This window comes from Bombina bombina, chromosome 1 (assembly GCF_027579735.1).
Source record: "Bombina bombina isolate aBomBom1 chromosome 1, aBomBom1.pri, whole genome shotgun sequence".
Lineage (NCBI taxonomy): Eukaryota > Metazoa > Chordata > Amphibia > Anura > Bombinatoridae > Bombina > Bombina bombina.
In genome coordinates, this window is record NC_069499.1 from 667,667,142 (window position 1) to 667,685,989 (window position 18,848).

At 37.3% G+C, this 18,848-nt stretch overlaps 1 protein-coding gene across 1 annotated transcript in view; it reads right to left on the minus strand.

Moving 5' to 3' along the window:
* The window catches only part of RAB39B (RAB39B, member RAS oncogene family), a 39,651-nt gene extending 21,870 nt beyond the window's left edge, over positions 1–17,781 (minus strand). The window contains exon 1 of the mRNA XM_053691519.1: positions 17,538–17,781. Within this exon, the coding sequence (XP_053547494.1) occupies positions 17,538–17,752 (215 nt within the window). The 5' untranslated portion in view covers positions 17,753–17,781. The remainder of the gene's footprint in view (positions 1–17,537) is intronic.
* Positions 17,782–18,848: the final 1,067 nt, after the last annotated feature.

An 18,848-nucleotide genomic window follows, 5' to 3' on the forward strand; every position in this document is an offset into this window, starting at 1 on the left:
TATAAAGGCAGTGCTTTCCAAACTGCCTTTATAATTGTTCCGTCTGACATTTTTACTCTATGTATGTTAATAATTATGTGGGAGCACCGTGTAAGATTCTGTTATGATTTTCTTAAGCAGGATCGCAACTGCCGAATCTGTTACTTATATATGTATCACTCTAATCAACAGACTATTGTATTAGCATAGGCTGTGTTTTTCCAGAGTGAGATTTTATCAAAATGACTCGTTGGTCAAATCCAGGGATAAAGTAATAAATGAGTATAGCAAGAACTATTCGTTAGAGATATTATTCGTTTAAGTCCCACTGTAATAGGCAAACAAATGGTATCGAACTCTCACTGAATAATCCTGTGTTTGTCTGTAACGTCTTGTGAAGAGCAGCTGCTGACAGGCTACAGTGTAACTTGGGAGAGGAGCAGTGTAACTTGAAACCGCAGGTAGAGGCGTGACTGATAGCAGGGGAATTCCCTTTCGGTGACGTCACACTAGTAGCGTAGAGCTGTAACGGAGCCGGTATTTCAAGTAACTTCTCTCCGGTTTCAAAGATAGTTGCAGGTATGCAGATAAATAAGCAAAACTGTGTAAGATGAGCGTAAGATGGAAATTAACTCACTTAGTAGTTGCGGTGAAAGTTCCGATATTTCCCAGGTTGAAAGTAACTTGCAGAGTGGATATCCTCAGGTTAGATGGCAGAAGTACTGCAGCTAGCAGGCAGTGAAACTGAATGGATACTGAGTGAACAATTAGGCAAGTTTGTAGAAATATAGCAACCCAGCCTATATACGAAGAAGCAGAACAGTAATAATCCAGATAGAAGTTGTATTTGTAATCCAAATGTTTGGCTATAATCGGTTATCAATTTATATGAGCAAAAGGTTCTCTTTTAAGAATAGAGCAAACAGCTTAGCTGTACTGAACACAATAACTAAGCACTTGTTTGGGGCGGAGACATGACTTAAATACAGGTGTGTGTAGGTGAGCTGCTGTAGCAAGGAAAACCAGGAATGGAATCCTTACAGTACCCCCCCTTCAAGGAAGCCGACCACGGCTGCATGTTTAGGTCTCTGTGGGAAAGGTCTATGGAAACGTGCAACCAACCTCGTAGCATTTATGTGATTGTGAGGTTCCCAGGAGTCCTCATCTGCAGAAAAACCTTTCCATCTGACAAGATACTGAAGTACTCCATTAGAATATCTTGAATCCAGAAGATCTTGCACTTCATAGACATTACTGTCCAGGCTTACAGGATCAGGAGGAAGAAGGGGTATAAAAGGGACCGGGCCAACATAAGGTTTGAGTAATGAGACGTGGAATGTGGGGTGGATTCCTAATGAATCGGGCAGGTCCAAAGTAACAGCATTCTTATTTATGATACATGTAATTTTGAACGGTCCGATGAATAGACTGGCCAACTTTTTCTTGGGAAGATGTAATTTGATGTTCTTTGTAGATAACCATACGAAATCTCCTATAACATACTTTGGAGCGGGTCTTCGTCGTTTTGCGTTGTGAGAGGACTGCACCAAGTGCATAGTCAGAAGAATCGACTTCTAAAACGTACTGAAGGTCTGGATCAGGGTACTTTAGAATAGGAGCGGAGGAAAAAGCTTGCTTTAGAAAACTGAAAGCAACATCAGCTTCTTTTGTCCAACGGAAGGTAGAATTAGGACTGGTAAGGTTAGTAAGTGGCTTGGAAATTCTAGAAAAGTTGCGGATGAATTTCCTATAATAATTGCTGAATCCTAGAAATTTTTGAAGGTCCTTTCTAGTGAGAGGAGTAGGCCAAGATTTTACTGCATCAACTTTGCCTTCTTGCATCTGAATGCCCTCGGGGCTGATGGAATAACCTAGAAAATCTATAGTCCTAGTGTGAAAAATACATTTTTCCAATTTGGCGTAAAGACGGTGGACCTGAAGTCGTGACAGAACCCAACTAACATGTTTTATGTGGTCAGTTGTATTAGAGGAATAAATTAAGATGTCATCTAGGTAAACTATGACACAGATATCGAGTAGATCATGGAAGATATCATTTACAAAAAACTGGAAAGTAGCAGGTGCGTTGGTGAGGCCGAAAGGCATAACCAAGTATTCGTAAAGCCCATATCTGGTTCTGAAGGCAGTGAGCCATTCATCACCCTCTCTGATGCTTACTAAATTATATGCTCCCCTTAGATCCATTTTAGTGTATATAGTAGCATGTCGTAATCTCTCAATGAGCTCTGGAATGAGTGGGAGTGGATATCGGTTTTTAATGGTGATCTTGTTTAGTTGTCTGAAATCGATGATAGGACGTAAGGACTGATCCTTGTTACGGACAAAAAACATCCCAGCACCTGCAGGAGAGACAGATGGCCTAATAAAACCTTTCTTCAAGTTCTCATCCAAATAAGTTTTAAGGTAGTCTAACTCGGATTGACATAGTGGATATAAATGCCCAATAGGTGGGGATGTTCCAGGTTTTAATTCTATAGGACAGTCATAAGGTCGATGAGGGGGAAGTGTTTCAGCCTCCTTTTTACTAAAGACCTCCGAGAAATGAGTATATTCACTGGGAATAACAGACTCACTTGTAGGGTTTATAGAAAGTAAAGACTGTCTAACACATGTTTGTTGGCAATACTTTGAATTCAACTGTATTTGAAGAGATTTCCAAGAGATCTGGGGTTCGTGTAGTTGCAGCCAAGATAAACCCAGAACTATTGGAAATAGAGGGGATGTAATCACATCAAAAGAGAGATGTTCATGGTGATTTTTCAGGGTAGTAACTGAGAGTGGGATAGTGTGGTGTGTAATAGGTCCAGAGGCAATCTCTGAGCCATCAACAACACGAAGTGAAATTGGAGACAATTTTTTTATCAGAGGTATTTTATTTTCAGATACTAGAGAGCTGTCGATGTAGTTCCCCTGAGCTCCAGTGTCCACGATGGCTGGGATGTTCATCTGCTTACTTGCCCACTGTAATGACAAAAGTAGAGAACAGTGAAGAGGTTTGTTACGTACTATCTGAGAGATAAAGTCAGTGTGGCACTTACTGTTCTTTTTCTGAGGTATAACAGGGCAATCCTTGACACTATGGGAAGCAGCACCACAGTACATACACAGGCCCCTGGTCTTCCGTCTTATCCGTTCCTCTGGAGAAATGGGACCCCTGAATATGTTAATGTCCATGGCTTCAGCTCCGCCAGAACTAGGACTGTTAGGCCTGCGAATAGGTATGCCAGGAGTGGAGAGCTTTTTATACCCCTGATCATAGTATGGCCTTTCTGATCTTCTCTCTCTCAATCTTCTGTCGATTTGGCTACTTAGTCTCATAAGAGCTTCAAGGGAGTCTGGTAACTCGGTTCTTGCTAATTCGTCCTTGACAGCATCAGAGAGACCAAGCCGATATTGATTTCTGAGGGCTATGGCATTCCATTGAGAGTCGATTGCATATTGTTTGAACTCTGTTATGTATTGTTCCACGGGTCTAGAACCTTGTTTTAATTTACTCATTTTACTCTCAGCAGTCAACTGCAGGTTGGTATCGTTATAAAGTTCATCCATAATGTCAAGAAATGATGAGAAAGATGACAGAACCGGATTGTTACTCTCAAAAAGAGTATCAGCCCATATTCGTGGTTCTCCCCTTAGGTAACTAATCATAGTAAGAACTTTTACCCTATCATTGGGATAGGTTTTGGGTTTAAGACTGAAGTTGAGGAGGCAAGCATTTTTAAAATGACGATATTGGTTTCTGTCTCCATGGAAGAAATCAGGTGGAGCCACGAAAGGTTCAGGAGATGTCTCTAAAGATGTTTGTTTTGAAGAGATACTGTCTTTTATAACTTTTCTAAGAGTCTCATTCTCCAGTTGTAACTCTCTTAGTCCCTGACTGAGTTGGTCTACTCTTTGGGACAAGTTGTACACAATTTGAGGGAGTTCGGCTGGATCCATAATGTGGCTTAGTTATTCTGTAAGATTCTGTTATGATTTTCTTAAGCAGGATCGCAACTGCCGAATCTGTTACTTATATATGTATCACTCTAATCAACAGACTATTGTATTAGCATAGGCTGTGTTTTTCCAGAGTGAGATTTTATCAAAATGACTCGTTGGTCAAATCCAGGGATAAAGTAATAAATGAGTATAGCAAGAACTATTCGTTAGAGATATTATTCGTTTAAGTCCCACTGTAATAGGCAAACAAATGGTATCGAACTCTCACTGAATAATCCTGTGTTTGTCTGTAACGTCTTGTGAAGAGCAGCTGCTGACAGGCTACAGTGTAACTTGGGAGAGGAGCAGTGTAACTTGAAACCGCAGGTAGAGGCGTGACTGATAGCAGGGGAATTCCCTTTCGGTGACGTCACACTAGTAGCGTAGAGCTGTAACGGAGCCGGTATTTCAAGTAACTTCTCTCCGGTTTCAAAGATAGTTGCAGGTATGCAGATAAATAAGCAAAACTGTGTAAGATGAGCGTAAGATGGAAATTAACTCACTTAGTAGTTGCGGTGAAAGTTCCGATATTTCCCAGGTTGAAAGTAACTTGCAGAGTGGATATCCTCAGGTTAGATGGCAGAAGTACTGCAGCTAGCAGGCAGTGAAACTGAATGGATACTGAGTGAACAATTAGGCAAGTTTGTAGAAATACAGCAACCCAGCCTATATACGAAGAAGCAGAACAGTAATAATCCAGATAGAAGTTGTATTTGTAATCCAAATGTTTGGTTATAATCGGTTATCAATTTATATGAGCAAAAGGTTCTCTTTTAAGAATAGAGTAAACAGCTTAGCTGTACTGAACACAATAACTAAGCACTTGTTTGGGGCGGAGACATGACTTAAATACAGGTGTGTGTAGGTGAGCTGCTGTAGCAAGGAAAACCAGGAATGGAATCCTTACACACCGGGAGCTGTTTGATTCCTAAAAAGTTTTGAAATTGAATTTAAAATTCTAAGAAAGCTTCTTAGAGTCAGACGGAACAATCTTAAAGAATTCTGTTATCAATTCCATTTCCATTCCTTTGTCTTATGATTATCCTTTACTTTAAAGAACAGTACACAATGTTTAAATCTATTGGTATGGTATTATTGGATAATCACATAGACTTTATTAAGTAACTGTCGCCCTTCAATGTTCTTCCTATCACAAATTCTTTGTAATCTAGTGAAGGGATTCATTCCATTGCTCTTCTGGCTTTTGAAGTTTTGGGGAGATTTGTTTGCTTGCACCCCTTGGGGAAAGGGAAATATGGGCAGCCACAGGACAGAACATAAGAAACATTGGTTTAGTTATCCCTTTGAATAATGTGGTGCATTTATCCTGCTCTGGCACTGACTGGAGTGGAAGGAGACATTGCTTCTTCTTAAACACAGACAACTGACATAAGTAACACATACAACTGACATAATAACACATATAACTGACATAAGTAACACATATAACTGACATAAGTAACACATACAACTGACATAAGTAACACATACAACTGACATAATAACACATATAACTGACATAAGTAACACATATAACTGACATAATAACACATATAACTGACATAAGTAAAACATATAACTGACATAAGTAACACATACAACTGACATAAGTAACACATACAACTGACATAAGTAACACAGACAACTGACATAAGTAACACAGACAACTGACATAAGTAACACAGACAACTGACATAAGTAACACATACAACTGACATAAGTAACACATATAACTGACATAAGTAACACAGACAACTGACATAAGTAACACATACAACTGACATAAGTAACACATATAACTGACATAAGTAAGACATACAACTGATATAAGTAATTCAGATAGAATATATAATTTTAAAACAACTTTCCAATTTGCTTCTGTTATTAATTTTGCTTCATTCTCTTTGGTATCCTTTGTTGAAGGCAGTAATGAACTACTGGGAGCTAGTTGAACATACTGGGTGAGCCACTGACAAAAGACATACATGTGCAGCTACCAGTCAGCAGCTAGCTCCCAGTGGGTCATTGCTGCTCCTGATATACGGATAGGAAGCGGAAGCTTAAAAATGCTTGATGATTAAATGTGAGTGTCTTTATCTAATATTCCACCAAATATTCAGAAACTGTGTTCAGCCCATCAACCTCATACATCCCATTAAAATAGTAAGTAGCTATTGGTGTTATTAAACTTTTTTTTAATTCTTGCACATACTTACTGTTACTCGTAAATACATTTCGTTATTATATCATTTATGTAAGTGTCCGTATCTCTTAAAACAAGTTAGTTTAACCTCCTGTTTGCTAGAACAACTGAATTACTGTGTCACGAAATAATGTAGGTTTAATAAGTGTGTCACCAACATGAAAGGTTTGGAAAGCTCTGGCCTAAGGCTATGCCTTAAGCTGTCTAAAATAAACATTAATCAGTATACCCAATATAGCACATACAGCATTATCATAAAGCCTAAGGTAAAATGTAGCTGCAGGCAGGAAAATATATTAATGAGAAGTCATGACAGACCACATGTGGTGAATCTTAAAGGGACACTGAACACAATTTTTTTCTTTGGCGATTCAGATAGAGCATGAAATTTTAAGCAACTTTCTAATTTACTCCTATTATAACATTTTCTTTATTCTCTTGGTATCTTTATTTGAAATGCAAGAATGTAAGTTTAGATGCCGGCCCATTTTTGGTGAACAACCTGGGTTGTTCTTGCTGATTGGTGGATAAATGAATTCACCAACAAAAAAGTGCTGTCCAGAGTACTGAACCAAGAAAAAAAGCTTAGGTGCCTTATTTTTCAAATAAAGATAGGAAGAGAATGAAGATAAAATTGATAATAGGAGTAAATGGGATGCTGTATCTGAATCACGAAAGAAAAAATTTGGGTTCAGTGTCCCTTTAATAAATTTGGTAAATATTTACTGATATACTGATTACTGATTTCCACAGATGTTAGTATTATCATTTAAAATGTTTGTTAAAAAAAAAAAAAAAAAAAAAAATGATTAGGGGATGGACATAAAAAAAATATTTGTAATTTGAAAAAAGCTTTCCTTATGGCTCTGATATGGTATTTCAGTTCACAGTACAAGCTCTGAAAATGACAGAAAATTGGTTTGGTAGCTTTGAGTTACGTAAAGGTGAGATCTGAATTCTCAGGTATGATATTTATTTTCTGACCTGCAGGCAAAACTGCTAAGCATAGTTGCTTGAAATGTATCAGAGGCATAGAAACAGAAAGCCGTCAGTGCTTCGTGGAAATAAAAGTAAATCTGTTTCGAAGATTCCAAGTTGACAAAGGCAAAATAAAGGAGTTATATATAAACAATATAATACACTCCAGCAGGCAAAATAGATCATTCATTACAATATAATGTCCCTTTAAATTGTCTAATGTTGCATAAATGCTCCATAAAAATAACACTGTAAACAATAGTTCATAAAATAAAATAAATTACAAAATGTATCAAGTAATTTTTTTAATACTGAAAAGTAGGTTTTGGTTTGACATTAGCGATATAGTTTTTCTACAACTAGCAAATATAGGCAGAGTTTTGGCCTTTATGCCATCGTTTATGCATAAACAAATCATTGAATATTATATGCGTAGAAACAGATTTTGACATTAGATAAGAACCATAGGTCCAACAAGTCTGCCTAATATTGCCCAATAAGTATAAACCTATCTAATTTGTAGGATAGCAATATGCTTATCCCAGACATTCTTGCAGTCACCCACACATTGTTTGTCATTACCACACTTGTGAAAGTTTATTCCACTATCAAGTGGAGAAAAGCTAAGTCAGGGTTATCCAGATTTTGTAAATGAGAGTTTGATGAGTAGTAGAGCACCAAATAAAAGCAGAGAAGACTGCAATGTGACCTCCAGGACCCTGAGTGCAAAATCATAATCTAAGCCATGGGTGTCCACCTGGCAGCACTCCATGTTGTTTCTGTGCCTCTAATGACAAAGATTCCATTTCTTTTCTTTTATAGTCTTCATTTTGTTTATTCAAAATTAAACAAGCTGTAGAGATTAAATTTTGTGATTAATTAAAGTGCTTTACTTGTCTAGTCTGGGTATTATGTATCCACTATTGATAAGCAATCAAAATCCAGCCACAATTAAGGTAGCTGCATTTGCAACAACATCCAAGCTATTACTTTCTATGGGAGCACCTAGCACAAAATAGCAGAAATGCTCCTTCAGATTGTTTTTAGGGAAACAAAACGAAATACAAAGGGACACAAAGAAAGAATACACATTTACCAGAACTCCATAAACGTTACATAGTAGGCAGACAATTGCCATATAGTCAGCATCATCTGCTACAAGAGGGGCATAAAAGAGAAAATAAACCTCTTCCATCATATTTCGGGTCTATATATATATATACACAGTATACTAGATATTAGTTTATTCGTTTTTTTTGTTCAGACATAATTACAATAGATACATTTGCATCTAAGCTATTACTTTCTATGGGAACCACTAGCACAAAATAGCAGCAGTGTTCCTTCAGATTGTTTTTACAGAAATGAAACAGAATGCAAATGATCACAAAGAAAGGATACACATTGAGTTGACCTTCTTCCACCATGATCTGCCATTCTGGAATTAACTATCAATTGACTATCTATTAACTGTGAACTCCCCCTACTGAAAACAGCCCTAATGGCTGACCCGAAACCCAACTGCAATTAATCTAATAATGATCTCCCTCAAGTACATGTAACCCTAACAGCAATTCTCCACAACTGCTAACCTAAGAGCAACGGTGTTGGCAATCTTGGGCAGGGTTTGAGAGTTTTGGATCATCCATGCTTTCGGTGGGAAAAGTAATAAGGAGTAGTAAAGTGAAACCAATATCCCAACATTTTTTAAACTCATAAAATAGTTGTGAATGAGCAATAATCTGGTTTGGACTCCGGTATGTGCCCCTTTTTCAGCTGTCAACACACTTCATACCCCAGACTAGTCCCCATGCGTCTTTACAGAAGCTATTAGCCCAGGTCAGTTCATGGAACAAACTTACAGGTCATGAACTCCCTTTATGGCAGACCCCTAGCCCCTGTTCCCACTAAGTATATTTCTCTGCTTTAATATTTGCCAATGCAGGAGTTAAAATCAATAGAAAATTACTTGTCAGATTTGGGGGTACTTAAAAAGGCCTATAGGAATGTTTGCTGAAAGGTTGATTAATCAAATTGCCAAGGTGGTCACCAGACATTTTGCGGACGTCCTTCTTCCAAGGGCCGGATTGCAATTAAAAATAGGCCTGAGGGTTTTAATGCAGAACAGCCCACTCTTTCTTTCTCTAACCAATAGTATCTTTTTTCAACCAACAGCATCTTGCTCTAAACAGCTATGAGATTGTGACACATTTGCTGCATACTGTTTGTGGAAAGTGGCTGCTGGATTTTTCAGATTGCCTGTGGCCAGATTTTGGAGACTCTCGTGTCTAAGGAGGAATTACCCTGGAGATTGTTGTCGGGAGCATCAGTCAGATGGTAGCTGCGACATCCAGCCTGCCTATTTGCACTATCATCTATATAGTGCTATCTTATTTGTGAGTGAGCCATTTGGAATTTTTTTTTTATCTGTTTCATAAATTACATAGTCTACACCACAAGGTGCCCTTTTGTTTTTACCTTACACTCTTTCATACCTCACTATTTTTTACTATTTAACTATACATCAAAATATTTAACATTGGGGGCGGAGCCGATTCCTGAAGTGACAGGACGCATCTCAATGAACCTCTCAACTTGAGTATAGTTTTCATAGATATTTCCTCTAAAATATTAAGCTTAGTGGATATATCCTACACATCAGAAAGTTGGAAACCTGTTTACAACACGGACAGACTGCGAGAGTGGAAACCCTGATTGCGACCCTAGCCTATGCTCTTCAGGAGCGCCACACGAATCCACCATTACTCAGGCCTGTATTTTATCTCTTATGAAATTCCATGTGGCTAAGGCTGCCGCAATTATTCCCCCCCAGATACCTGGGTTATAGAAGTACAGAGATACTTCTACACTCAATACCTACATCGCTACACTAATAGCAGATATCCCCACCATGGAGAATTCGATCCTATTGAAAGTTATAAGAGATCTTCTCACCAACTTCCAAGAGTCCTTTGCAGAGTCCATACGCTCAGCGTTTAACCACCCTGTCACTAATCCACTCACTGAGGCTCCCCGGATTGCTTATGCTAGCAAACTAGATGACGATGGTGGTGCCCTGGGGCCCTGGCACTCATTGTCTAACATATCCTCGGATATTCATCCACAGAGGGGACAGACGCCAACCCTATGCGATCCAGATGTGAGAGCTCCCTCACTCACCTTTGAGGCCAGCTACAGTGAAGCCTTACCAACTGTTTATGCTGCAGATATAGGATTGATTGCAATGTTCCCCCCAGATACAAGGAGGAACATGAGCTATGTGGCAGTGAACCGCACAACATTCTTTACCCTTAGGGAGAAGACCCTTGAGACAACAACATTGCCAGACTCTCTTGGGGTGTCGGTACTAGATGTCAGTGATCCTTTGATATTGAATAGGGAGCAGAAAGTGCAGTGGGTTTAGTGTTGCCCTGAAATTAAATTGGACTTTTCCCACGTGGGAATGTCATCTGGGCTAGACATTGAGACCTTGCTGTCTGGAGCGCCGTATTTGCAAGTCAGGACGTCCATGATATATTTGATCAGCTATACTTGCAGAGAAGTCTTTGCCTCCCCTGGAAATATGGTGGACACTGTCTGTTTCCGAACATTTCCCTTCTCTCACCATAGAGATACCTCAGAGGATAGAACCATCAGATCTGGGGTGGGGTAACATAACTCGAATTACCGACTCCATAATCCCATATTTCATAATTTGTTGGGACTTGCAAACCTGTTAGATATCTCTTTTATTTTTTATTTTTTTATTTGACTATATGTTTATATGTTTATACATGAGACAATACCTGACTCTGCTTAAATATAAGGATTCTTTGTCTATATAGTAGTGTCTGAGTTGGTAGCATTCAGCTCCTAAATAAATGGGATATTATGTAAAAATGTTTTATTAAATAAGGCTTTAGGGGACATGATAAACAGATATTAAATGAGGTAACATAATATAGAGTAACACCTGCACAATACATTCTAATACTTGTTGATATTGATTACATGTTTAGGTATGGGGTAATCTATAATTTGACTAGTGTGCAAGTATGCTTCTCTATCCATTGTTTTGGGCTGGAAACATTTAGCTCCTATTTAACTTGACTCCTATGTATAAATGTTTTATTGTGTAGTGTTTAGGTGTTACCACAGACCAGGATAACGAGACATTTAATATCCAGGATATTAACCCCAATTATTTAGTAAAAGATTATAAAACACACATTTCTTATGTGAACTACCACGTACATCAACAAGATCCTGGATAGGATGTAATAGGAGTGTTTATATGGCTATATGTATTATATCCCAGACCCATGACCATATAAGGAACGCTAAAGCTCAATAAGTAGTTGCAGGTCCACGTATAGATACCATAATAAAAGTACTTTAAGTTATTTTTTTCTTTGGGAAAAATAGTACTATTGTTAATGCCCCTTATAGTGTTTGAAACAGGCACGAAGTCATACCTCATTGCTCATCGGTAGCAATCTCATTCCCACTTTAGAAGACCCCCTTTTATTGTTTCTCTTTTTTTCCATATACCATACTACAGAGCCAATGTCTAGCGTTATCTGTTATAACAGTTCAAGCAATTTATTTGCTTAGTTCATATATTTTATTTTGAACCATTTTCTCTTTGTATTAAGCCATATAAAGACCCAAAAGAGGTCTCTTATCCCCATCCTTATAACGTTTATCATTACTAGTGGTCAAGGGTCCAAAAGTGGCCCAATCTGTCTTCTTAGCAGTCATTCTTAAGTGAGAAAATCTGAGGTTTTTGGTATATTTATATGACGTACCTTTGTTTCCTTTAAAACAAGTTTGCATATATATTGGACTATTTCTATGTAACATGTATGCAATGTTCACTATCCTTTTACTTTGTTTGTTTAAGAACCTCAATAAAATATAAATAAAATAAAAAAATAAATATATATATATATATATATATATATAACATGTTTAACATTTGTAACACCATTCTGTCTTTTGTAAATTTGTTTTCATTAAATAATAATAAAGTGGAATGCAATAAAAAATAAAAGCTATTGAAGTTCACATTTAAACATCAATAATATCTGCTAATTCTTCATCAGCCTGTGTAGTCACAGTCTTTAAAAATAAAAAAGGCACCTAAGGAATTGGCATTACACGTAAGCTGTACTATCAAAGAGAAATAACACACAATGCAAACCAGACATCCACAATCACAAAAAAACAGGTGCCATTAGACATCAACAGGAACCAACAAGAGGAGCTGCTTACTGTGACTGTAATTCCCTCCGGGTTAGTTAGTCTGCAACAGAGATTATGCATTTTCACAGCATTCCTGTACAAATATGGTGTTAAGTTTTTCTGTACACAACACTGTGGCTGCCATCTTGGAAATGCTGCCACCATTAAGGCAAATTCATGCATCTTTAATTTACTATGAGGTCTTTTTTGCAAGTGGGGACATAGAGGGGCCAGATTTGATGTAGATAGAGCCATCACTGGACCCTCCTGTAAGAATGCCACTAATGACTGAAGTGCTAGAAAGGGTCCGTAGATGTATGGGCCCTGTTTGAACTGAGACATCTGAGACCCCAAGAAACAGGACACGGGGAAGCACAAAATTAACGTTTACAGATGGACATAAGGTGATAACACAACAGGTGCAGTATGCAAGTATATACTAGAGTACAGGTCGACAGACACATGCAGACCCCCAAGAACAGTACAGGCTGTCTGAAGCTGTTACAGACCAATCCTGCGCTGAAAGCAAACCAATCAATGGAGGCAGCTCTACTGGATGACATTTAGCAGTTTACAGTGCCAGCCATTGTGAGGATCATTTTGATCTTTAAAAAACTAGTCCTTACTTGGCTCTCAGAAATGCAAAGGCTGTGAGAAGCAGGGGAGGGCTGGCCCTGCATCATGCACAAATAATAATGCTGGTCACTGGACAGGGCAAAAAAAGCAACCAGCTTCAGCCCACAACTAGCCCCTGCCCACCTATGCTCAGATTGGGCCTGCTTCTTCCAAACAAATAGAGTTTTGATGGTGTCTATATGAGACCAGAAATCCATAAAAGTCATGTAGTAGGCAGACAATTGCCATATAGTCAGCATCATCTGCTACAAAGGTACATGAAAAAGTAAAAAAAATCTTCCTTTGTATTTCGGTGCTACATATATGTGTGCTGTATACTGTTCATCAGTTGCACACATCAATATCACACCCCCTGGAAATATGGCCAGCACAGAATGGTCAGCAAAATTGAGTTAAAGGCCAGAGAACAAGCAGTTAAGTATTGGAAAATAGGCTATACAAATTACAATATTGGATGTTAGTTTATTAGGTTTTTTGTTTAGTTTTTTTTTTTTTTTTAAAGAAAAATAAAATTTCACCAGGTTTTCAAATTAATGTGACACTGTAGCCAACGTTCTATCTCTTATATGAAATGAGAAGCATTTAAAGGGACACTAAAGTCAACATTAAAGTTTCATGTGTTAGATGGGACATGCAATTAAAAAAAAGTTCCAATTTACTTCCATTATCAAATTGTACAGTGTTATCATATGCACAATTCCTAAAGTACCAGCTCCTATTAATGGGTACATTTATGAAGTTGCGTTCTCAGCTTTTTTGTCATGTGGAACAGAGGGTGGCAGAGAAATAGAAGAAAACTCTACTGCTTATTTAAAATTCAGAGTAGGTGTTATTGCATTGCCTTTTTATTATGCATTTGTGGATTTTTTTAATTCTACTGTTTCAACTCCTTAAGGACTGGGAATTTTAGAAAAAAAACTTGCCCAAAGTATCAGAGAATTTTATTTTTAGCATTTTTGCTTTCACTCCATTTAAACAGAAAGCCTTGTCTTTTTTTCAATTTACCAACTATATATATATATATATATATATATATATATATATTAGACAATCCAAGGTATTGATCTAGGCCCATTTTGGTACCCTCCAACCTGACACCACCCACCCACTGATCCCTCCCAAACAGCTCTCTTCCCTCCCTAATCCCCCACTGGTCTCTACCATCTTACGTACTGACAGACAATCTGCCAGTAGGCAGGTTATATTTTTTTCATTTCTAGTACACTAGTAGGGAACCCACCCACCTCCCTGATCCCACCCACCTCCCTGATCCCACCCCAAATAGCTCTCTAATGTGCCCCCCTCTCACTTATGTGCCACCATCTTAGGTACTGGCAGCCCTCTGCCCATACTCGCTTTATAGATTTTATTTTTCTATTATTTATAAATAAATAAAATTCTGTAGCATAGCGATCACCCCTCAACCTCCCCCCACAGCCGATTACTCATAGGGCCCTTCAACTCACAATAGTAAGTACTATGTGAACATTTATCTTTCAGCTACTGTCCAGCTGCAGGTTGAAAGAAAAAACAAAACAGCCAATCAGCTTCTTCAGTGCTGATGTCATACTAGGATTTAATGTGATCTAATGAGATTTCACTAAAATCTCACAAAATGTCATAGTAAACTTTGTTAAACTGAGTAGAGAAATAAACTGACTGTGCCTGCACATTACAGATGCACACTCACTAGCAAGTCATGGGACTAGTATCCTGATTGGCTGCTTAAAGTCCCTTTACAATGGAATGTGGCTACTGAGAAAATTTTGAGGTAAAATATCTCACTTTTTTACATAAAGATGTTCAGGTGATATTTTATAGTCCATTCTTTTACTGTTATCCTTCATCACTTTCAAGTGCTTTAACATTTGGGTATCATTAAATGGTCCTTTAAAAACATTCAAAAATGTTTGAGTTGCTTAAATGTCAAACTAACACAACTATATCAGTATACTTCCTGGTCATCCTCATTGGCTGTTAGGCAGATTATTCTAATGCTTATTTGCTGACACGTGTCATAAACATTTTTATGTATCAGCCAACAGCAATAGTAGTAAGTGCTAAATTTACAATTTAACAGTCTTTGCTTCAAATTTTTATCATGAAAAAAATCTAAATGTTAAATTATGCTTTTTTTTTTATATGGATGCAAGAAACTATTTGTACAGTGCCCCTTTAACTTATGAATTGTACATTTTAAAATACTAATTGTACATAAAAAAGCAATTTCAGAACAATCGATATTGATAATTTGCAGGCATACTTCTTCACAGAAAGTGTAGTTGATTAATGGAATAAACTTCCATTAGAAGTGGTAAGAAAAAACACTGTGAAGGACTTCAAGAATGCCTGGGATAAGAATAAAGCTTTTTTTACAAACTAAAAAAGCTTAAGGGACACTGAACCCAATTTTTTTCTTTTGTGATTCAGATAGAGCATGCAATTTTAAGCAACTTTCTAATTTACTCCTATTATCAATTTTTCTTCGTTCTCTTGCTATCTTTATTTGAAATAAAAGCAATCTAAGCTTTTTTGGGTTAAGAACTCTGGACAGCACTTTTTGATTGGAGGATGGAATTTTTCCACCAATCAGCAAGGACAACCCAGGTTGTTCACCAAAATGGGCCGGCATCTAAACTTAGATTCTTGCATTTCAAATAAAGATACCAAGAGAATAAAGAAAATTTGATAATAGGAGTAAATTAGAAAGTTGCTTAAAAATTCATGCTCTATCTGAATCACAAAATAATTTTTTTGGGTTCAGTGTCCCTTTACACTTTAAGGAAATTTTGGGCAAATTGTTGGACCTCTTTTTTTTTTTTATCAAAATATATGTTTCTATGTATCATAAAGTAAATATAAATGCAGCATTTCTGTAGGCCCAGACACAAAAACACTTCTGCTTTAAGTAATCACTATTCAGCCTCACAGACTTGTATTTAGTCTTGTGTTCTTGTGTTCACAGGACCGGCTCAACCATGGGACTAAGTGGGTCGAATGGACCCACACACCACTTGGCACGGGGCAACACTTCAATGACTGAGTCAGTCACTGTCAGACCCAGTCCACTCCTGTCCTTTGTCTCCATGGGGGAAGTCGCAGGCTCCCAGCAGCATAACCTCATTATGCGCAAAGACACAGAACCAGTCAGGGGCAAGTGCATCTCTTCCCTAACTACCTTCCCACTAACTGAACAATTGTGCATAAGCATTGGTTGCATGCAGGTAGGCAGGCAAGCTAAGTAAGGTTAGCGGCCAGGCTAGTTGGTTGATATGCTAATCAGTAATGTTACTACTGGTGTGTGTGTGGGGGGGGGGGGCGTAATTTCAAACTTGGACCCAGGCAGCACAATATCTTGAGCTTTTGTTCGATTGAAAATAGCTACCTTATCAAGATTAGCTACCTTAACATTCGCAGACTCACAATTACATAATAACATTCCACAGATGTTTCAAAAGAACTAATCTCGACAGATGAAAATTTGTCTCATATTTCGCAACGGATCCATTGACATTAAAACTTTTGTTTGCACCGTACATTTGCACATAGGTGAGAATATTTTAATTTGCTATGTGCAAATGTACTGTGCAAATAAAAGTTTGAATGTCAATGGACCCGTTGCGCTCATGACCAGTCAACAACCTTAAAGGGACACTGTAAGTAAATATTTTCTATGCCTGTTACTAACTAACTACCCCAAATACGCTTTTTATCAATAGCATTTCATTAACATATCTCTACCGTATATCAGAAATCTTGTCTGCAAATTTAATTGTTTTCCAAACCCACTCCGTGGGTATCCTTTGCTCTGTACCAATACGTTTACAATACCTAGGTTTCAAAATGGCGCTTTAAACACAAAGTTATTGGTTTAAGTATTTTGAACACTCAGTGCTGAAAATAGTGGGCAGGATAACATGACATCATCAGCGATTAAAAGATATAACTTTTAGAACGTCATGAAACTTCGTTTTGGAGAAAATGTAGGTCAGTAGGTTTTAATTAATGTTTATTAACTTTAATATGTTAGTTGTTTAGCTTAAAAATTATAACAGAAAGTAATCCTTTAAATAACAGAATAAGAAAAAAAACTGTCGGAATTAGCTACCAACAGTTTTAACTACGCTTGTGCACATCGCTGCTTTAACATTGAATACGGGACTAATTTTCAGCTCTGTCAAAATTAGTTCCTGAGGATGCGCGCATTTTTATAATTATGTAATTGCATTCCAAAGATTCTTTTGAAACATCTGTGGAATACAATTATGTAATTGTGAGCATGCGCACTTAAGGTAGCTAATTTAAACAAGGTGGCTATTTTCGATAGAACACAGGCCCTGTGTGTTCACAAATTAAGGTCTCAAAAACTGAAGGTTCTCACTTTTGTATAAGTTAATAATTTACAGTACTGTTAAACAGTAAAATATCAAAACTTCCAGTTTCTCTGTTTTCTTAAATATATAAAAAAAAAACTGGTTACCCTTCTGTACCTTACCTGAATCTCTCTTGTCCAGCAGTATCCCAGATTTGCAGTTTGATACGTTTTCCTGGTTCAATTTCCACAAGCCTAGAGAAAAAATCCACTCCCACGGTGGGATCAGACACCTGGGCAAAGCGGCCTTCTGTGAACCTGCGGATCAGACATGATTTCCCCACAGTGGAATCTCCAATCACAATAAGTCTGAACTGATACAACCAGATTGCTTCCATTGTCCTATTTTATTCTTCCCTAGTTTTGCTGGCTGTATCCTTGGTTAGGGGAGATTTGGTAGAGTTTGCTGTTTCCTCTGATTAATGCGTACAGGATTTTAGAGCACAATAATAATTCTTCAAGGTTTCCAAGATGCCAGTCAATTCAAGGGCTTATAACAAGATCCAAATACAAATGTTTGTACAAAGGCAGTTCTAAAAAAGAAAACAATATATTCTTTAGTTAATAGCTACCATGTTTGTTCCTCTTATATCCTTGGGTCTATGCAAACTTTGCAGCAAACAAAACCTTATTGTTATTGGGCTATTATTGATCTATCCTCATATGCTCATAATAGCCTTATATTTATATATCTACACCTTTTTTGGATTATTTAAAGAGACATTGATTTAATTCTTAAACATTACAGGTTTTCCAATTTGAGAATTGGAAGTGAACTTTTTTAGATTTTACAAACCTTACTCTTCTATCTGTTAGTAATTAGTCTCAGTGGAAGTGATAACATACTGCAAACAACACATGTTTAGCTAACAAATTGACAGTGACTCGCCAGTTCTACTCAGGTAAAAGTCTATATTCTCATACTGTGGAAAGTTTGGCCAGTGAAAAAAATTGCAGTAAATACAATGTTGCTATATCCAAAAAGTCTTCTCAATTAGTCAGCAATACTACAGAAATTTTAGTCTCTTTAATTGAAGTTAACCATAAACAAGAAGAGAAAGAAAGATAACCCCTTGGTAATATAACATACTGAAAATGGTGCCAAAAAAATAAAAAATAACTTTTATTAAATGTATTAAATAGTATCAGATGGATACTAGAATCAAATCAATTTAAAATAGAAATACAAGTAGCACTGCCTGGGTACTTGTAAATAATATGCTAGCCAAACTAGTGTTTCAAAATAACAATACAACATTACAATTACCAAATGTTACTAATAAATAGTAAAGTAAAACCTAGAGCAGAGTAGATTTAGAGACCCATTGTGAGACTTCTAGTCAGTTAAATACAATATATTATATTAGGGATCTGTTTAACTCGCCAAATCTACTCTGCTCTAGGATTTACTTTGCTATTTATTAGTTTTACTAC